This window comes from Herpailurus yagouaroundi, unplaced genomic scaffold (assembly GCF_014898765.1).
Source record: "Herpailurus yagouaroundi ecotype Mexico unplaced genomic scaffold, PumYag 28, whole genome shotgun sequence".
NCBI lineage: Eukaryota > Metazoa > Chordata > Mammalia > Carnivora > Felidae > Herpailurus > Herpailurus yagouaroundi.
The window spans coordinates 101733280-101756037 of NW_024412376.1; the positions used below are offsets into that span (position 1 = coordinate 101733280).

Here is a 22758-nt window from a genome sequence, read left to right on the forward strand (position 1 = left end):
ACGCGGAGACGCAGGGGCGGCGGCGCCAAGGTGACAAGCTGCGCACCTGGAAAGTTACCCGGCTGTCTGGTGAGGTTCGCGGGCGGAAGGTTTGGGCGCCCGGGGCAGCGCAGGCGGGGGACGGGGTCGGGGCGCGCGCGTGTGCCTGCCGTGCGTGCACTGCGAGCTGTGCGCTTCCGTTCCACACCCCGCCGGTCTCGTGCATGTGCTGTTTGTGTGTGGACGTGTGCACGCGTTGCGTTTGCTTGGTGTGGCAGCCTTCCGTGAGCTCCCGGAGGCGAGGGAAGGCTACTTGATTTTAAGAAGCTTGGCTGGGGGCGGCATGGGAGAGCTCAGCCCCAGTGGGGATTCCTCAGGGTTGTCAAGCCTTGATCTCAGAGCAGAACGGCGGTGGAGACAGTCGCTCCGGGCGGGGGGCTAGGCGCTGCTGTCCGGGCGTGCGCTCCAAGCGTCGCCTAGCCCTGGGTAGCTGCTAGGAGACAAGTACTCGGGCAAGGACTTTATGAGTCCTTGTAAACTTGTGTGGGTGTTCTGTGGCACTCCCAGCACCGTGAGGCGCTTTCACATCGCTTGCTCTGTATTTTCCAGTGATGAAAAAACAAGAGCAGACAAACAGAAAACAATAAACCAGCCACTTAGGGGATGAGAGAGAAAGCAGTGGGTTCAAGTTGAAGAACTAGGGTGCGAACGCATGGCAGTTGAGGCCAGAGATGAGACTGGAAAGAAACAACTCGGGCAGAATTAACAAGTAGAAAGGTCTGATAGGAGCCTTGGTGTCCTGATCTTCACCTTGTTCTCCAAGTTCCTAGGGGCTTTTTTATTATAAAGGAAGAGAGCAGCATACAGCGTGCCCCCCCCCCCCCGGTCCCTGCAAATTATTGTCTCTTTTCTTTGCAAGTTTCTATTTAACTACCGGACAAGGTGCTCATCCCACATAGAATACAGTATCTGTTGCCAGCAGTCCTGTTCAGTGTGACACGGGAGAGTATGAACTAATACGGTGGAGAATTCTCTTTGGAGAATTAGAGGCCATCCTCCCTACTGAAATGTGTAACTGAGAATAAAATATACGAAACGATGATACGCAGAGATCTCTCTCTTCCGTGTGAAATCCTTACGTCCTCTGGAATCCTTACAGAATCCTTACAAGTGAGGCTAATTCACCACACAGTGAAGGCGTATGTTGCTTGGATGTTGCCCAAATCTTTTGATCTCATAGTGTCTTGCTTCCTCTGGGCCGTTTTCCTATCAATTATTTCCTCTTCTATGTTTTCACCTATTCTATCTATCTTCACTGCTTCATTATTCCAGGCTTACAAAGACTCTCAAGTTTCCACTGTTCTAAAAATCCATTTCATGAACCAAGATACCATCTTGAAATCCCTACTCTTAGCATTAGCTCTTGTCAGCTCCTTTGTCATTGGCTTTCTATCCCAACTCTTGTGTGAAAGGCTAAATCCAGTGCTTTTCCCTCTGGTATAATTTGTTTTGATGTATCTGTGGGATGTGAACCGCAGCCTGCTTACCTCTTGAAAACCTTATCTTCATGGCCTCTGTGATAGTTCTCCTCGATATCTTACTTGTACTAGCATTCCTTCCCTGTCTTTGTTATTTGCTTCTCCTGCACTTCTATAAATAATATCCACAGGTATTTTCTAGATGTATTTATAGAATAACAGAGGCGTTCCTTTCTTTTCTCCCTTAGTGATCTCATCTGCTAATGGGACTTCAACCTCTCACCTCTGTAAAGCAGTCTCTTGCCTTGAGCTCTTTTTTTTTGCTACTATCTGCTACACATTTCTACCTTGATGACATTCAGACACCTTGCACTCAACATGTATAAATTCAGCCTGATTACTGTCTCATAAAGTGCACTCATTCCTCTGAATTAAGACAGTGTCACAATACTCAGCCCATAGTTGGTGCTCTACTCAGTTTTGAATGAATTAATGAGTTAATAGTAGTCCCTTCCTCCAAGCCTTCTAAGATCAAAATACTGGAATTATTTTTTTTAACCTCCCTCTGTGTGCACCCATTTAATCACCACATTGAGGGATTCAACCCCTGCAGGATTCCTCCCACCTTTGCCATATTTTACCGTGAATCCACTCACACCCTTTTCCACTTTTGCCAAAACAATAGCTTCTTCTTAGCATATCTCTAGTTTTTCTTTCAAATGTCATATAGGCCTAGACACTCTTTCTCTCCTCATGGCCAGTCTCCTGGGCCCTTTCATCCACTACTTCAGCTTCAGCCTCTACTTAGGTATCAAAGATTGCTACATATTTTCAGCTCCCCCCTTCTGGGTTTCTAGTCCCTCATATCTTACTGTCTACCGAACTCCTCCACACCAAAATTTCCATGGGTCCTTCACACTGAGTGTGTCCAGGGGCGCCTGGGCGGCTCAGTCGGTTAAGCAGCCGACTTCAGCTCAGGTCATGATCTCATGGTCCGTGAGTTCAAGCCCCGCGTCGGGCTCTGTGCTGACAGCTCAGAGCCTGGAGCCTGTTTCGGATTCTGTATCTCCCTCTCTCTGACCCTCCCCCATTCATGCTCTGTCTCTCTCTGTCTCAAAAATAAATAAACGTTAAAAAAAAATAAAAAAAAAAAAGCTGAGTGTGTCCAAAGTTAAACTCCCTGTCTTAGGCCTCCAAGATGCTCCTCATTTTGGTTAATGACATCACCTCTTACCCAGTTGCCACAATGGAAATTTCCAAATCTTTGTTCTCTTTCTTCTTATCACCACTCAAATTCCATCAGTTATAATCTCTTGACCTACCCATATAGAATTACATTTCTCTGTCTTGGCCTGTGTGTATGATACTCCAGCACCCCAAAATAGCTGAATGGAACGCCACCACATTTGGCAGTGAACATATAGGATAAGTGGCATTTGTAAAATTCACTATGAACATTCTGTTGGGTGGAGAGGCACTCCGAAGAGAATCAACCTCAGGAGTAGCTGAAACTGTAGCTCATATGACTGCCCGACAAGGGAAGATTACTCTCCAAACTAATATGTTGTGGATAGAGAAAAATATCAGTAGATTAAAAACTGAGCCCCAGCTCATCAGTTACAAGGTCAGATGGGCAGATGCTTTTAATTGTGGCATTGATAGAATTGAGCTCTTCTCACAAGGGCAGCTCTGTGTGCTTTCCTTCAGGGAGAAGAAGCAGGGATTTACATATTTAGTGATGGTTAATTATTTTCTAAAAGAACTTTGTTGAAACAAAGTTAAGGATAACACCAAATGCATCAGTTTCATATAGACTTAGAAGACCGTGTAATTCACTCCTCTGATTTCAGGGTAAAGTACCCTTATCTTGGAAAAGAATCTATTCTGTGTTTCATGATTTATTAAAGGGAAGCAAATTGCAGCGTTACCTATAGCCACAACCTTTACCAAATCCCTGATGATCATGTTTTTCTCTTCTGGCTACCATGGAGATGATCCATTTTTATATTGAGTTCAAGAAGTTCAAGACACTAGAATAGGGTTGGGGCTATGGCCTTATCCTGTCCTGAGCACCTTTTACTTGGGTTGGTGCAATAACCTCTTACTGTTTCTCTTCCTCTATGCTCTTTTCACTCCATTCTATATTTATAGCCAATAAAATTATTTTATTTTTCTCAAGGGCACATCTGACCACATAACTTGGAAAACGCTTGACCTCCACTAAAATCCAGATACCATCACATGGTATATGAAGTTCTTCTGCATCTTATTCCTGCATCGGACTTTTCATTTCTCATGACTCTCTTTCTCCTGTCATGCATTTCAGCTATTTCCTGGATCTGCCGTCAGCCTTTTTGCATTCACTCCTTAATACATGTTCTTTTTTTTTTTTTTTAATTAATAGACTTTAGTTTTTAGAGCAGTTTTAGGTTTATAGAAAAATTAGGTGAAAAGTACAGTTTGCATATATTCCCCTGCCCCCCCCATCCTCTATTCTTAACATCTTGTATCAATGTAGTACATTTATTATAATTGATGAACCAGAATTGATACGTGATTATTAACTAAAGTACCTAGTCTGCAAAAGGGTTCATTCTTTGTGTTGTACCTTCAGTGGGGTTGGACAAATGTATAAGACATGTATCCACCATTACAGCATCACACAGAGTAGTTTCACTACCCTAAGATTCCCCCATACTCCGCGTATTCATTCCTCCCTCTCTCTCGCCAAGTCCCTGCAATCACTGATCTTTTTACTGTCTCTAAGTTTTGTCTTTTCCCGAATGTCGTATAGTTGGAATCATGCAGTATGTAGATTTTTCAGATTGACTAATTTCATTTAGTGATATGTATTTAAAGTGCCTTCATGTCTTTTCATGGCTTCATACTTACTACTTTTCAGCCCTGAATAATATCCCATTGTCTAGATATACCATGGTTCGGTATATCTAGATATACCTTCCGTCTGTTCATTGAAGGACATCTTGATTGCTTCCAGGTTGTGACAGTTATGGGTAAAGTTACTATAAATATCTATGTGCAGGTTTTGGTGTGGACATACATTTTTCATATCAGTCAAATTAACACCAAGGAGCATGATTGCTGGATTATCTGATTATTTAGCTTTGTAAGAAACTCCCAAACTGCCTTCTAAAGTGACTATGATTTCACATTCTTATTAGCAGTGAATGAGAATCCTTGCTGCTCCGTGTCCCCAGAATTTGGTGTTGTCAGGGCTTGGATTTTGGTCATTCTGATAAGTGTGTAGTGGCATCTTACTGTTGGTTTAATTTGAGATTCTCTCATGACATATAACGTTGAACACCTTTTCATATGCTTACTTTCCACGTGTGTATCTTCTGTGGTGAGGTATCTGTGTATATTTTTGCCCGTTTTTCAACTAGATCGTTTGCTTTCTTATTGTTGAGTGCTAAGAGTTCTTTGTATATTTTGGATCCTTGTCCTTTATTAGATATGTGCTCTGCAAATGCTTCCTCCCAGTCTGTGGCTTGTCATTGCATCCTCTCAACAGTGTCTTTGCAGAGCAGATGTTTTAAATGCTAATGAAGTTCACCTTATAATTTTTTTCCTTTCATGGATTGTGCTTTTGGTGTTTTATCTAAAAAGTCATCACCAATCCCACTTAGAGTTTTGCCTATGTTGTCTACTAGCAGTTTTATGGTTTTGTGTTTTACATTTAGGTCTTTGAAATATTTGAGGATTATTTTTGTGAAAGATATAAGGTCCTTGTCTAGATTAATGTGTGCACACGAGTATGGGTGGTTGTCCAATTTGTTAAAAAACCATCCTTTTCCCATTGAACTACTTTTGTGCTTTGTCAAAGGTCAGTTAACTATATTTGTCCGAGTCTATTTCTGAACTCTAGTATGTACCATTAACCTATTGGTCTATTCTTTAACTGATATCACACTGTCTTGATTACTGCAAGCTTTATAGTACTTCTTTCTTTCTTTCTTTCTTTCTTTCTTTCTTTCTTTCTTTCGCTCTTTCTTTCTTAATAATAAGTCTTAAAGTCTGGAGGTATCACCACTGACTTTGTTCTCCTATAATATTGTGTTTATTTAGTACGTACTCTTTGATCAATAAGTTTTTCTACTGAGTTATTTTGTTGGGTAATGTTAACAAGTAATAATAGCAATGTTTGATATGGTTTATCTCATTTGACCCTCTAATAACTCTAAATGATATGTATAGTCATTGTATCTGCCTGTAGCTCTATGTGTCTGTCTATCTCTTCTATTATTGACACTTGAGCCCCACGTCATGCCCAAGGGCATATATATACTAAGTGAAAATGCTCGGATTGAGACTCTGGCTGTGTAACTTTAGCCAGCACTATACCATCTCCCATATTTACAGATATATATATTTATATCAGACTCCAGATGGGGGAGAGAGAGAAATAGATATTATCTAGATCAGAGCCAAGATTTTGGTTTCAAACTACTGTAGAGCTGGAGGAAAAACAGACAACAAAACCTAATTCCTCCCACGCTGGCTGTCAGGTATTAATCCACCTGCAAGAGCCTTCAGGGTTTTGCTTTTCCTGTGTCTTTTCTGGTTACTTCTCGTAATGACATTTCCGAAGTAGTTATCACATTAACGTAATAATAATTAAAAAATTTATGTAGTTTTCCTCTCTTCCTGCCAAATGCCACAATGCATTCTATTCCTCTTGCCTGTTTCTGGGTACAGAAGAATACTGCATTCACAGTGAGTCATGTTTTTTTATTGTCTTCAAAAACAGTTAGGCAGGCCCCTTTGGTTTCAGGATTACACTGCAATATGTGAAAACAGGTAGGGACAGCAGGAGGGAATTATGAAGCTTGAAGAGTCCTTGCAGTCCTGTAACCTGGGCTGGGTCATCTGTGATGCTTTCTGGTCTCCATGTTTTGGTGGAGTTTCCCTTATCAGGGTAGATTTCCCTAAGATATTCCAGAATGACTTCTTTTCTTCATGGAAGAGATAAACCAGGCCGAGTTTAGGTTCCCCTAACCCCAGGGAGTAATTGGCATCTTTAAGGACTTCTTGTCTGGAAGGCATGCAGCATGCTAGACTTTGTCCCATCCAGCAACGATTTCTTCTGGAAGTTTCCTTGCACCAAGACACTCGGTGCCTTGTCTCCAGCCACACACTGTGAGAGCTCCCCGGTGCCTGCTGTGTGCCAATATTGTACAGGATACCTAACAAACGTAATCTTCATAATAATCCCATGAGCTGGGTATGACTTTCTAGATTGGAAAACCAATCTAGGATTCTAAGGCGTTTGTAGAAGGCTACGCAGCCGGGAAAGGGCGGATTGTTTTCCTACCCCGGCTGGCTTGACTCCGTTACTTATGTTAAATTCTGATCTTCATCTCCAGGCTCATTTCCTTTTACATCATGTCTTGCCCCCTGATTCTAAGAATGACTCTATTAACCCACGGTTTCTGGATCGATGGAGAAACAGCTTCTGTTGCCAGCAATACATTCTCCTTGTGGCTAGCAATACATTTTTGAGAAATAGATTACCTATCTTAGTGACGAATATAGGAAACAGAATGAATCTAATTAGGTTTTGTGAAACCAAACACTTGTCTTGGCTTGAGGGACAAGAACATTTAAATGAGTGAACTAAGTAAGAAATCAGACTTAGTATTGAGCCATTCGGGAACTTACTTATATATGTTAGTCACTTGAAAGATGAGCTAGGTACTCTCGTTTTACCCCTCTTTGGAATTCTAAATAGCTTGGAAGATTTACACAGCTTCTAAACTGTCTTCATGAAAACCAGAGAATGGTTAGTGTTTGGGGAGAATTTAACACCTACCTAATTGTGTTTCAGGTTTGTAAAATTATTGGATCAGGAGAGAATATTTTGAACACCATACATACAGCAAAAATGTTTCTAAAGCCTTTTCATGTTTAGAATGCTAGCCCTGTTTTCTCTGTCAAATTTATTGCAAATTCATGGAGTTATGCCCCTGATATAATACATGACAGTTAGGTTTTAGTAAACAATTGTTCTATGAATAAAGATTGAGTTAGTTTGGGGAGCCTGGGTGATTTAGTCAATTAAGTGTCTGACTTTGGCTCAAGTCACGATCTCATAGTTCATGGGTATAAGCCCAACTTGGGGCTTTGTGCTGACAGCTCCGACCCCCTCCTCCACAAGCTCACGCGCTTTCTCTTTCTCTCTCAAAAATAAACATTGAAAAAATTAAAAAAAAAAGATTGAGTTAGTTTAATATTACATTTGAAGGTTTTTATGCTTATTTTTCTTTATAAAGCAGCTCCTTTTCCTCTGACCATTCCCCTCCCATCCTGCCATGGTTAGGAATGCTTGTCCATGGACCCAAAAAGCGTGTCTGGAAGATGCTCACTGCTGCGTGTTAAAAACTTGTGCACACATTAATTTAAGAAACCTCTGGGGGCACCCATCTCATGCCTGTCATTCAGAATCTCATTCAAGTTCATTCCTAGGTCCCAATCTAACATCTTCTGAATTGCTTATTTGGGATACAGGGGTGTCCAGGGCCATGACTATGAATTCTAGTCTCCTCAACCTTTTTATATATTCTTAATATATAAGAATAATAAATTCTGCCAAGTCAAGAGAAACTTAGAGATTAAACCTGCCACATCTCTGCTACATAGTAAGGCAATTCTCTGGAGGCTAATGTTTATTAATGACTACTTGGAACCTGAATTCTATGAGGACTATCTGGGTATTGCAAGATTACTTTTACAAGTACATTTATTTTCTGTTTGTACCATCCATCTTAGGTGATATGCATTGGCTACTTGGTTGCATCTGTTTGAGGCTTAGAGGCTGTCTTACATCTTTCCATGTATGCCTTTATTGTTTTAGAGATCACAACTATTCTGGGAGAGCTAGCAATATCAGTCTAAGCATTTCATTTCTCCTTGAGTTTGAAATTTGGAGGGAAGAGAGGGGCAAGAATGTGTGTGGCTTATATAACTACAAAGTTTCGTCCAGCTCTTTGGATATTATATAATGAGAGGTAATTTAAGCTTAGTTTACAAGTGTTATTATGCTTCTTGAATTAAGGCTGTCAAAAATTGCACATGCACAAGTATGAAGTTTAAATAGGTAGCCTAAAAAGACTTAAACCTTATGGTAATTAATCAAAGCAGTATTTTCCAAACTCACCGTTTCAAGTTCTCTTTTGTGGTCTTGCTCAGGTCTGCTTAGTATCTACAGATGATTTTTATTTTTATTATTTATTTTTTTTAGAACTTTTAAAGGGTTTATTTGTTTTTGAGAGAGAAAGAGTCAGAGAGAGAGAGACAGAGAGAGATACACAGAGAGAGAGAGAGAGAGAGAGAGAGAGAGAGAGAGAGAGAATGAGACAGGGTGTGAGCGGGGGAAGGGGCAGAGACACAGGGAGACACAGAATCCGAGGCAGGCTCCAGGCTCTGAGCTGTCAGCACAGAGCCCCACTCTGGGCTCCAACCTGCAAACTGTGAGATCATGACCTGCGCCAAAGTTGGATGCTTAACTGACTGAGCCACCCAGGCGTCCCTCTGTAGATGATTTTTAAGAAATTTTCATTGAACTGACTCAGTAAATCTAAATGCCTAGTTTATCTTTCACTTAAGCAATAATGTCAATGAAGTCGCAACTTTGTGGGGGCAATTATTTATATTTCTAATGAATGTTAAAATAAACACATAGCTTTGAACTAAAAAACAACAACAACAACAACAAAACATTCTGAATCAACTAAAATCACCCTGATGATCCTGATTTGTGTATCACATTCTGAGATTTGCTGGATTAGTGACCATTTTGGGGACTTCACTGAGCATATTCTTAATAGGAAAAGAATGAGCTCTGCGCTCATACTTCATCATATTTTGGACAACCTTGGCTTTAGGATATAAAGTAAAAGAAGTCAAAGAATCCGCATGCCTCTGTTTTACTTTCTAGTAACTGCCACCCAGCACTTTTTAACAGCGAGCCCTATCCGAAATGCAAAACATACTCGGTCCATAGAGCGGGAGCAAAGTGTTAAGAAAGCAGTATCGACTCAGTCTCCTTCTCCAGAGGAGTGCAGATGTGCTGCTTTCTAACTCGGGTGTAGTTTCTCGCTGTAGCTGCACAGAGCGGTGACATTTCCAAGCCTCTGCTTCTGTGGCTGCTCATTTGTGTTGCATCTTTGCCATGCTGACTTCCAAATTGCAGTCTTGTTGTGATGCTTTTGACAGCTGTCCAAGGAGAACGACCAGAGAGAACAGCAGGTAACTCAGGCCACTTGTGCAAAATGCTTAGGTGTGACACCTGTGCCATCAAAGGGACAGGGAAGAATGAATCCAAGGCCAACTCATGGAGAGATAAGGGAAATCAGTCAATAGCTTTGCTTCCGGAAGCAAAGGGAATTTATTGCTTATCAAATAATGATGGCCGCTGTGTTTCTATTTATGAACCAGATCGGAATGAGGAGTGGTGGGGGCTGTGGGCTGAAGTTCCACTATGTAATTGCCGGTTCTCTGCCCTCTCTCAGGTCCTTGAGCAAAATGGGAAATGGTTCAGTGAAACCCAAACATTCTAAGCATCCAGATGGCCACTCCGGGAACCTCACCACCCATGCGCTGCGGAGCAAGGTGACAGAGCTGGAGAGGGAGCTGAGGAGGAAGGATGCTGAGATCCAGGAGCGGGAATACCATTTGAAGGAGCTGCGGGAACAGCTGTCGAAGCAGACCGTGGCCATTGCTGAGCTCACAGAGGAGCTCCAGAGCAAGTGCATCCAGCTGAACAAGCTTCAGGATGTGGTGCATATGCAGGGAGGAAGCCCGCTTCAGGCCTCTCCAGATAAAGTGCCTCTTGAGGTCCACCGGAAGGCCTCGGGATTGGTCTCCCTCCATAGCCGGAGGGGAGCAAAAGCAGGGGTGTCTGCTGAACCCACCACCCGAACCTATGACCTCAATAAACCCCCTGAATTTTCTTTTGAGAAAGCAAGGGTCAGAAAGGACTCCAGGTAAGAAGTTCCCACACCCTTTTGACTCTGGTAGCTTTAAGATTATGAAAGACTAGGGTGATATTTTTTAGGCCGCCTCAGTGGAAAAGAGATAATAACCCTTTCCGATTTGGGGATAGAGGGACTTCTAAACTTGGTTTGGTTTGGGTAAGCAAAACTTTTCTTTAAATCAGGAATTGCGTGTTAGCCAGACTTTGGTTTGTGGTGCGTATAACTGAGGAGCTGAGTTTACGAAAGTCATTTCCATTATCTCGAAAACCCTAGGGGAGTGAAGAGGTAGTCTTAGGGAGTCTCCCCTTCTCTCTGTCTATAGGAGGGGATTTAAAGGGGTACACAAATCACAGTGAACTATGAATACGTATAGCAAAACCTGCTTGCTAGCACTTAGTCAGCCAGCGTCATGAAGAAGGAGTAAGTTGGATCCTCCAAGGAGGAGGAGTCCATTCATTCGTCTCACAGGTGAAGCTGAGTACTACCACCTGCCAGCCACTGTGTTAGATGCTAAGTGTATATTAGTGAGTAATAGGCACAGAGCCTTTCTCGGGGCGGGGGGGGAGATAGACAGTATACACAAAAACAAGGAGATGCTGTGTAATTATTAATTGGGATACATGATATGATGGAAAACAACAGGATACTACGGGTGTCTGCGATTAGGGAGAGAGAAAATCAATGGAAAGTATTACTATCCAATTTTCTTTTCAACTTCTGTTCTTGAATATCTCTTACTTAACTCTTCCTTCTCAACTGCAGTTTTTCTGCAGACAGAATTGGGATTCTCATGGAGGCCTGGCTGAGGAGGTGACTTTTATCTGGGACCTGAAAGAGGGAAAAAAGCATAGAGGAGGTGGAAAGGGGATTTCAGAGAGAGGGAACAATGGAAAGTTAGAACTAAGTTTGAAAATAAAGATTTTTTACAAGAACTTATGAAAGTTTATCATAGCATTCTTGCACGTGTGTGTGCACACATGTATGTGTGCATGAGTGTGCGTGCATGTGTACATTTTCTAACTGAAGGTTGAATTTCCTAAACAGGAAAGATGAACTAGAAATATCCCAAGTTAGGGTCTCATTTCTGCATTATTTTTATTTTATTTTATTTTTTAATTTTTTTTAATCCTTATTTATTTTTGAGAGAGAGAGAGAGAGAGCGGGAAGCAACAGAGAGAGAAGGAGACACAGGATCCAAAGCAGGCTCCAGGCTCTGAACTGTCAGCACAAATTCCTACGAGGGGCTCGAACTCATGATCAGTGAGTTCATGACCTGAGCCAAAGTCGAACGCTCAACCAACTGAGCCACCCAGGCGCCCCTGCATTATTTTTAAGTGAATGAATATTTATTAGATAAAATTAAATCTTGTGCCTTGATAATGTCTTGGCTGAGCCTGAATTTCTCTCGGAAAATGCAGTATTTGTGAATTTAAAACAAATTTTAACTTACTCATAAACATGAGTCATATAAATCAACGTAAAACATCCGACTTAAACAAATAAATGATGAATTTTGACAACAGAATTACAAAGGGAGGTTTAATTCATTAATTTGTTGACAGTCACATAGTGAGTGATCAATAAATATTTTCTAAGGAAACAAGTCATGCTGGATTATTAATCATAATACTCTGTGGCTGAAAGAAATCTGATTAATGTTAGAGTTCAGAAGAATTTGTTGTAAGTCAACAGTTTTATTATTAGTTGGTTTAGAAAGGTCTTATCTATTCCCTTTGCAAAAGTAACATTTATTTTTAATGGTGTGATTTCAGAAATTATAAATGTTACAAACCTGTGCTTCAAAAATTGGATATCATCTAGTGTTCTCTGTTGATATAACAGATATAAGCATATATAGTAATATATATGATATTTCACATTGTGCATTATATTGTATTATATTGCTGTTTCTGTTTAAGCACAATATATTATTTATCCACAAAAATCTTTCAGATAGGAATGTTATTGTATATCTGAGAGAAGCATGAAAGAATTTGATAGTCAATCATCTGCTTTGACCTTCTCCCTACATACTCTACCAGGTTTCTCTCGAGCAAAGTCATGTTCAATTATTTTGTTCCAAAGACTTGACCATCTTGAGACAGAACACCATTCTCCTAGTGTAAGTGACTGAACAATCCAAGATAAACACATTCCTTTGTGTTTCTTTATTAGCTCCATTATAACCAGGAAAAGAAAATCAGTAGTTAGGTACAATTTCTAGAAAAGAAAATCAGTAGTTAAGTACAACCACCTATCTTAGTGAGAGGGACAAGGGAGGGAAGACATTAGAGCTCTTGAATAAGCATTGGCAGTGATTCCCCTCGTCATAAAGGGAAGCCAGATGGGTACAAGTCTACGTTGAGATCATGATGAAGAAATAGGCTAATGATTTTTAATGATTAAGTCCTGAAGAGATCAGACTAGATCATCCCTGCCCTGATATTCCACACATACTTTCATAGAGCCTTGTGCTTCTGAATTGAAAAATTAATTAGAATTTGGGAATCACTCTTTTTCATTGATTGGTTTGTGCCTCAGGTTCTACAAGTAATGCCGTGCTCACCGCAAGTGTAAGCTGCCATCTGTCACCATACGATGCTATTACAATACCATTGACTGTATTCCCTATGCTGTACCTTTCATTCCTGCGACTTACACATTCCATAACTGGAAGCCTGTACTTCCCACTCTCCTTCACCCATCCCCCAGCCCCCTCCTTCCTGGCAACTAACTACCAGTTTGTTCTTTGTATTTGTGGGTCTTACTCAGTTTGTTTGTTCTGCTTTGTGTTTTAGGTTCTACATATAACTGAAATTATACGATATTTATCTTTCTGTTGACTTATTTTACTTAGTACCATACCCTCTAGTTTCCACCCGTGTTATCACAAATGACAAAATCTCATTCTTTTTTATGGTTGATATTCCACTGCATACACACACACACACACACACACACACACACACACACACCCCACATCTTCTTTATTCATTCATCTACTGATGGACACTTGGGTTGCTTCCAATCTTGGCTATTGTAAATAATGCTACAGTAAACATAAGGGTGTACATACCTTTTCAAATTAGTGTTTTCATTTCCTTTGGGTAAATACCCAGCAGTGCAATACTGGATTGTAGGATATTTCTATTTTAATTGTTTGAGGAACCTCCGTACTGTTTTCCATAGTGGTTGCACTGATTTACATTCCCACGGACAGTGTCTGGGGGTTCCCTTTTCTCTGCATGCTCACTAACTCTTGTTATTTCTTGTCTTTTTGATAATAGCCATTCTGACTGGTATGAGGTGATATCTCATTTTGGTTTTGATTTATATTTCTCTGATGATTAGTGATGTTGAGCATCTTTTCTTGTGTCTGTTAGCCATTTGCGTATCTTCTTTGGAAATAGATTGTGTGTTTTTGACTGGAACTCCTATCTTCTGAGATGGGGATTATGACCTAGAGAAGTTTGGGAAAACTATGTAGACAACACAGGACCTGTGTTCAGTTTTAGGGCAAGGCCACAGAAAATGAGAATGTGCCTGTCAGATTGAAGTGGGCACAATAGGGTCACTCTTAAACTGCACTGAACCAACAGTATATCATAGTCTTTTGTAGTGACTTGGCTTTGTACCTACTGACCATTTTTGAGCTTCTGAAGCATGCAATTATGTGGGCACATAGACTGTTTCTATAACAGGTACTCAGCCTTATTGAAGTATCATAAATCACGATGAGTCAGAGCACTCCAGTATGTCAAATGCTCTGATCTCTGATTTAAATTTATTATGGTAAACAGCAGAGGATTTAGAGCTAGAAGAACCTTAGAGATTGTTTCACGCTACCCCTTTTCTTGGAGAAGGGGGGAAGCAGGTGCAGGAGAGTTGCCGAATATGCCATGGTAAGTGGCAGAACTAAGATTAGAATCGAAGATTCTTGACCTTGAAACCACTTATTTTCATTTACAATCCTAGTACTTAGAACTCCCCACAAAAATCAAAGGCCTCAAGTCAGGCCAGTTTAGGTACCAGCCTGATTTATTTTGACATGCCGCACTGCTTGGTGGGAAGAACAATGGTGCTTCCTGGCTTCTTCCAAGCATAGCTGAGCAGAACTTCTCCATTGCATCAATTCACCAAGTGCTGGATCCTCAGAGCTCGGGCCTGTGTGAAGAGGATACAGGGAATGGACTTGATCCACCTGATAGCATAGACTGTGGTATCCTTGGGGGGGCATGAATGGGTTCCCAAATGAGTACAGTGCTTCTCAAGACTGAGAACTGAATGTCACTGGCAAAGGAGGGTGAGGAAGAGTTCAGATAGCATTTCTGTCCATGTCTGACCTGCCTTGAGTACCAAGACAACCATGTATTCAGAGGTCAGGCCTTTCACTGAAATTGAATTTTCTGTTTATGTAGACATTGTTTAGCAAACTTCAGCATTGGCAGAGCAAAATTACAAGCTCATGCTGAATGTCTGGTGGAACACAGGCAAATTAATCAGAGACATCTGGCAAGTTGCTAGTATGACTGCCTTTCGCTAAGAATGCAAAAACTATCATTTGAAACCATTGTTCTTCCCTGAAAAGGAAAGATAAAACAAAGACTTGCCATCTGACTTCAGACGTTGACTCTAGTTTTAGGAAGGACAATTAGTTTCATTTGTCACTCCCATCCCAGGAGCAGAATAGGTAAAAGTGGAAAATGCTAGTGAGTCATCCATTTAAATAAGATCTACATCAAGGGATTGAGGAAGAGTATGGTTGTTATTATTTGTGTTTCCTTTGTAAAGCAGGGCTGAGTATTTGAATGTGCAGTATAGAAATGTAGCTCCTTTATTGGGCAGGAGTGTTTGTATGGAATGACTAAGAATAGTACTAATAATACCATTTTTATATCACTAATTATGTGCTGGGCACCATTCTGAATGCTTCACAAATACTGGATTATTTAATTCTCACAACAAACCTATACGATAGATATGATTATTTTCACCCTGTTCTATACATGAGGAAACTAGGACATGCAAAGTTTAATTACTTGCCCAAGATTACACAGCTTTTAATATCAGAACCAGTATTCAAAACCAGAACATCTGCTGTCTCAAGTCTGTTCTAACGACTCCTCTATACCACTTTTCCAAGATGAAAATTACATTTTAGTTGGGAAGCCTTGTAAAAATTCAAATATATAATTAGAAATAGATGCTTTTCTAATGCTTTTTTTTTTTTGTATGATTACAAACTGCTTCTGGCTATTGTTATTTCTCCCGGGAAATTATGCTTCCAGAAAGTGCTGCCCTGTTCTCAGTTCGCAGTAGAGGAAAATCTTGCTGCCTATGGGAGGGAAAGAAACTTTTTTTTTGCTTCCACGAAATAGCAACTTAGATGCTGCTTTTTCAGAAGTTCCATGTCTAGATTTCACATCAATAGATTATTAAATATTTTAAAGAACATATGTACAGACTTTTAATAATCAGTTGGATAGTTAAAAAATTTGTGCATATGCTTATAAATACTATTGCCTTAACTTGAGTCTTCTGAAAAGCAGAAAATGAAACTCCCTATGTAAGGAAAGAAAGAAGAGAAAAGTCCAGTTGTGGGGTGATCTGATAACAAGAAGTTGTGGGTGATGGCAGCGGGGTGATGTGTCTGATGAAAGTTGTCAGAATGTTTGAAAACAGAGGTTCTGTTCTACAGAAATGGTGTGCATTTAGACACCCCAATCAGACCTACCTACTCAAGGATGAAGTAGGAAAACCGTTACTGGTTAACTGCTAGATGTCTGTTGTTTTCTCAATGTTATCTCATGGAGGTAGGACACTTGCCTAATGAGGTGAGTGTTGCCTTTCCATTGCGTCAAAGAAGATGAAATGAAAGTTCAGAGTCATTCAGCAATTTGCTCAAGGTCCTGGTGTTGGTAGTTCCTTGAACCAGGTTTTAAATCTGTGTCTGCCTGATGCCCAGTGTGTGTTCTCTACCACGATGTGCACAGCTCATACAGAAAGTGCAGCCTGCAGTGTGAATGGCTGCCCTTGGGGGTGTGTGTGGAGGGGAAGTGGGGGAGGGTGGTGCTGTTTAAAAAAAAAAAAAGGAGAGGTAAAGAGTGCAGGCAAGTTGAGGAACCTGCCTAGAATTAGGTGGCAGTTGCCTGGACGTCTTGGTGAAGTTAAGTAGGTTTTGGCAGACTTTCTGAGTCCTGGCCCCAGTCCCTCTCACTTCCTGCCTCTGACTTTCCTTATTTCTGTCTAAGAGCCAAAGGCCCTGGGTTCCTTCTCACTGCGCACCCACACTCGGGCCCTCTCGCAGCTTCTGTGATGATCTTCTGCTTGGTTCATAGCCCCTCTTTGTTCCTTCTCACTTGATCCTCAAATCTGTCAGTCTGCCAGTTGCCAGGTGTTAGGAAAAATGTTTCCTTAAGCCTCAGAACACGCTGGGCACTCAAGGACTCATTGCTGTGAACAGTCAAGAGTCCAAGTGCTTGTGTAAGTTCCCAGCGGACTCCAAGCCACCCCTCACCTTGTGGTCTACGTGCCTGAGAGTCCTAGCAGGTACTGTGATGTTCTTATACCACCCAAAGACCAGTAGCCTTGGCTCGCAGCTATGTAACGTCCAAGATTTCCTTTAGTCCTCAGGTTAACACATTCAATTCAGCAAATATTTATTGAATATTGAATTTCTTAATCAGAGAAGCTCATTCTTGAATTTTGTTTTTCTTCCTCTTTTGCTTCCCTTTTGTGTATGTCTTTCTGTCTCCTCGCTCCCATTTCTTTCATGTATACTTTTATACATTTTTTTAATGTTTATTTATTTTTGAGATAGAGATCATGAGCAAGGAATGGGCAGAGAGAGAGGGAGACAGAATCTGAAGCAGATCTGAGCTGTCAGCACAGAGCCTGACATAGGGCCTGAACCCATGAACCGTGAGATCATGACCTGAGCTGAAGCTGGATGCTTAACCGACTGAGCCACCCAAGTGCCCTTCATGTAGACTTTTATTTTGTTCCCTCCAAATTTTCCTCCATTCTTAGTAAGAGAGTAGTCAGTGGCCACCAGTACCAATCTCAAGTAGCCATCACAAGCCAGGCACACTGCACTATGACTGAAGTTAGAATTAACCTCATTTATTTTCACAGTAAACCTGCCACCTAAGTATTATTGTCTGCAGCTTAGCAGGCATAAGTAACTAGCCCATGGCCACCATTAGTAGTGTAAAGCTGTTTAGCCTCATCTCGTTGTCAGGACATCTGCTACTTAATTAGAGCCAGTCTGAAACCTATACTCATTTTATTTTGCTTGCTATCTATTAATTTATACAATATTTGTAGTAGTTTGTGGGTCTGCTTGGCTACAAATAAGTTCCTCCAGATGAATTTAGCAGTGCTTGCCCTGAACCACTGTCCTGAAAGCCTGAGCAGTAGCCTCCAGCGCCCCTCATTTACATCTTCAAAGTGCCTTCTAACTCGGTTTTTTCTTACAGACATTGCATGCCTTTCTGGACACTACCCATTTCCTTGCTAGATTCACAGGAAGAGTGTAGTAGAAATAGTAGAGTCAAGAAAACAGTGAATTTTTTTTTTTTTTTTTTTTTTTATCCTCGGGGCTTGTTGGATCAGAAGGAAGCATTGCCATTGACCTTTGCCTCCTAATGAGCAGTGCAGCTTCCAGAGGAGCCTCCCTTTTCTTTCTGGAAGCCTGAGCAGCTCTGCTCCTGTCACCTTGTTTTTCTAGGGTTTGAATTGCACTAGAATTCTCAGGAGAGGGAAAATATGTGAAGCCCAGGATGAAGCTTTTCAGTTTTTAGACTCTTTTTGGAAGTACCTTCTCTGTGAAGATACATTTCTTGTATTTATCTTTTGATTAAAACTGTTTCCTTTTCTTAAAATCTCATTTTAAAATTATTTGTCTCCTCCCCTCCTTGACTCTCCTTTCAATTATTTTTTAGTTATAGACATTTTAGTGCAGTCTTGTTTGACAGGATTTTTGTTTGTTTGTTTGTTTTTATTTTGTTTTGTTTTGAGACCTATAGCCAGGAATGGACAGAGGATATTATGTATATAATTCATAGTAAAATGTGAGTGATCAAGAACTCTCAATTTCCATTCAGTCCTTCCAGGAGTAGATGTTTGTCATGTCAAATTAATTTTAATTGGTAAATTTCAGGCAGCAGTTTTTATCATCTTTTTGGGGTTTATAGATCAAGCTCTGGGAAATATGAAAGAAAGAAAGATCTGTAGCTTTGAGTTCCCTTTTTCTAGACTGGATGAGGAAAAGGGGGGTAAAAAGTGAATAGGTAATAGAAACTAGGGAAACCAAGGTATATTAGTTTTCTATTGCTGTGTGATAACCTACCACAAACCTGGCAGCTTAAAACAACACATATTTGTGTCTCAGAGTTTCCATGGGTCAGGCATTTAGGCACAGCAATTAGGTCATCTGCTCAGGGTTTCACAAGACTGTAGTCAGAGTCAGCTGGCTGTGTCCCTTTCTAGAGCTTTCTAGTGGAAGAAGCCCTCCTCCAAGCTCACATGACTGTGGGCAGAATTCAGTTCCTGTAGTTGTAGGACTGAGGTCCCCATTTTCTTGCTGGCTGTCACCAGAGGCTTCTCTCAGCTCCTAGTGGCTGCCCAGAGTTCCTAGCCATATTCTTTTCCCCAAGCCCATTCACAGCGTGGCGTACTTCTTCAGGGGAAGTTGGAGAATCTCTTTACAGTTGACTAAGATGAAATCTTATGTTACACATATGGGCTGACCCTCCCATCACTGTTGCCATATAATGTTGGCAAGGAGCAAATCACTGGTTCCATATCACTCAAGGTTGAGGATTATACAAGGCTTGACACCAGGGGGTGGAGATCATGGGGCCATCTTAGAATTCTGCATACTACACTAGGCCCTTGTGTTTCCCTGCTGTGAGATTCTCTGGCCAAGAATGTTGGCCATGCTGGGTATGTAAAGCTATGTATAAAAAGTCCAGAGTCTTGTACATGTGTGTTCCTAGCAGCATGTTGTGAGCTATTTATAGCAGCCAAAATGTGGAGACAACCCAAATGTCCACTGATGGATGAATGGATAAACAAAATTCCTTCTTGTTTTATGCTACAACACGAATGAACCTTGAAGACGTTATGCAAAGTAAGTCAGACCCAAAAAGGCAAATATTGTATTAATCGACTTCTATGGCAAACCTAGAGTAATCAAATTTGTAGAGACATAAAGTAGAGTTGGAAGTTGCCAGGGGCTGGGAAGAGCAGAGAATGGGAGTTATTGTCTCATGGGTACAGAGTTTTAGTTTCGGAAGATGAGAAATTCTAGGGTGGTGATGAATGGTGATGATCATTGCAAAACAATGAGAATATACTTAATGCCACTGCACTATGCCCTTAAAAATGGTTAAAATGGTACAGTTTATATAATGCATATTTTGCCACAGTTAAAACAAAAGTCCAGAGTCTTGGGGCTGACTTGACAGCATGGCCCCAATGGCCTGGCTAGGACATGTTTCAGGTTCTGTATGGTTTCCTGGGAGAAGGGACAGGGGAGTAATGATTTTCTCATTTCTGTATTTATTTGTAATATTGCGGCAGAGGATAAGGTATGGAAAAGTCCTGTGACAAACGTTAATTGATTATTGTTAACTAATCAATCATTGTTAATTATTTGATAGTAAATGATTGATTGCACAATGAACCTTCAATGGAGTCGTGTTCCCAGTGCAGTGGGAATAGAGGGAAAAGACAGTTTCAAGCTCCCTTGCATCTTCTTGTTTACAGCTGTAATTCTTAACCTTAAGTGCACATTGTGATCACCTGGGGAGTGGTAAAAAATACTGATGCTTGAGGTTCAACCACCAGGGAGTCCTATTCAATTGGTTTGAGGTGAGCGCCCTGGGTATTAGGATTTGTAAAATCTCCCCAGACGGTCGTAATGTGCAGTGACAATTGGGAGCCAGTATTTGTTATAGGAACAGGCCTCCCTGCAGCTGACTCCTGAAATGTTCAGTTTGATGATTTAAGAGCAATACTCATTACAGACTTTTAAGGGAACAATTTACCATTTCTACCTAATTACCATGCAGCACAATGATGATTATGCATATCATTGAGTGTGTCAGATTAACTTCCTTGTAAATTTTACTTGTTTTCAACATTTCGTTATTAACCTCTGTTGGCTGATGCTCATGGGAATTGGATCATCTGCACACATTTAAGAAAGGGAGAGAGAAATCTTTGTTGTGAGCATGAAGTAACAGTGAACATGATTAGATTACAACCGTATTTAATTACATGGGCAATAGGGTAAGAAAGTTGACCGGAGAGTCATGCCCATTTTCTGATTACACATGGAATGACCTCATCTTTCACATGCTAGTTTCTCAAATAATAAACTTGTGCACTTCTTTTTGTTTTCTTGTTGGTTTATTACTCACAAGATATTTGGAAGAAGGAATTAAAAAGATGCTTCTATGCTTATTATCTGTGTCTTGTTTGGTAAGGTACTGACATTTCTTGTCTCCATCCTTGTCTCTGTACCCATAATTTTTAAACTGGGAGAAAGAAATTTTTTAAATGTATATTTATTTTTGAGAGAGAGAGAAGGAGAGAGCGAGAGAGCGTGCACAAGCGGGTGGGGTGGGGGGGCAGAGAGAGAGAGAGGGAGACCGAGAATCCGAAGCGGGCTCTGCATCGTCAGCATGGAGCCTGATGCAAGGCTTGAACTTCAGGAACCTTGAGACCATGACCTGAGCCAAAGTCTGATGCTCAGCCGACTGAACCACCCAAGGAGGAAGAATTGGAATGTGCTTTAGCTTTCTTAATCTTGTTGAGTTCCTACTGTTTGCCAGGTGCGCTTATAGGTTTAGATAAATAAGATGATGTTCAAGAAAGCATAGTCACAGCATCGGAGATTGCAGTCTCTTTGGGGAAACTAAAATGTATTGCGGTCTTCTGTGGTTCATATTCTAAGAGGTGGGTGTACAAAGAAAGGAGGGAAGGTACTATGCCTCGTGGGATCGGGGAAAGTTTCATGGACAAGAGGATCTTGAGATGGATTTGAATGGAGGAATGGCTGGCAGGGAGACAAGGGGCTTGGCCCATTTGGGGACCTGCGAGTAGTTCAGTGGGCCAAGGGTGCTCTGAGCATGGGGAGGCCGAACAGGAGGACCGCCAGCAGTTTGACCGACATTGTGTAGGGTCTCCCTTAAATAAAGGCAGTCTTCAGTATAGTTTTTAGGGCTGTTTTGACTCGAAGGTTTTCATATTGCTGGTAACTTGCTGACTTATAAGAGTAATAGCTGTCCCTTAGGTAATATATTTTATGTGTAGGGCGCTGTTCTTAGAGGTTTACATTGTGAACACATTAAACTGTCATGGAAATCCCATGCCCTGTGGACTGTGTTTATTATCATTTTACAGCTGAGAAAACTGGAGATTAAATGACTTGCCCAGGGTTCTACAGTTCATAAGGGGCAGAATTAGGAATCAAACCCTGGCATTACAGCTTCAGATCTAGTGCCCTTGATAAATATGCTTTACAATATGCTTTCTATTTGTATATGTAATTAAGCTATGAAACACCACATGGGTTGTATGGCCTCAGCTTCTATGCTCACAAGAAATTCTTGAGAGATGACAGAGAAGGCAGAGGCCACTGGCCCCTGCTTTGCACTGAGCCTTATGCAAAGAAGGTTGCAGGGTTACGTGCTATGACCCAACAAAAGCAAACAGTGGGAACAGAGGCCTCTAATATTCAGTACCAGAGAAAGAAGATGGAGCACCCTATATACCAAGAACTGTTGGTGGACTTTGACAAGTTAAACTTCCCGAAGCAGCTTAGAGAACAGAAATGTATTGCTTCCAAGAATGTCGGTTATGAAAGTGGGGGATGTAAAAGGATTACAGGAAAGATCACCGATGCTGCCGCCAATGTGCACGAACTGGAGATCCAGCCCTGCTGGAGGAACTTTGAACTGAACTGAGCCTCTTTGTTTCTCCCTGGTTTCTTTTCCCATTCCACTCTTGCCCTCCAAAAATGTGCCATGAGTACTGCCATTACCAGCTTCTACTGCTGCCATTTTTAAAGTATTTATTGGCAGCTTATCTTAGTTAGTGTGCATGATATTCCTAAAAAGTAGATCTGATTACCATGCTCTGTTCATGGAGGACAAGTGGGAAATTTGGAAGGGTTCAGTGACTTGTCCAAGGTTATACAGCTAGGATGTGGCAGAGCGGAGATTCGAACCTAGGTTTATATATTTAATGTTTTATTTTTAGTTTTAGTTTTGAGACAGAGAGAGACAGCACGAGTGACA

At 41.1% G+C, this 22758-nt stretch overlaps 1 protein-coding gene across 3 annotated transcripts in view; it reads left to right on the top strand.

Annotated features, from left to right (window-relative positions):
* The window catches only part of PRKG2 (protein kinase cGMP-dependent 2), a 105099-nt gene continuing 82341 nt past the window's right edge, over positions 1-22758 (top strand). For all 3 annotated transcript variants that reach the window (XM_040480139.1, XM_040480145.1, XM_040480155.1), the window contains exons 1-2: positions 1-69; positions 9986-10459. In XM_040480139.1, the coding sequence (XP_040336073.1) occupies positions 9999-10459 (461 nt within the window). In that variant the 5' untranslated portion in view covers positions 1-69; positions 9986-9998. The remainder of the gene's footprint in view (positions 70-9985; positions 10460-22758) is intronic.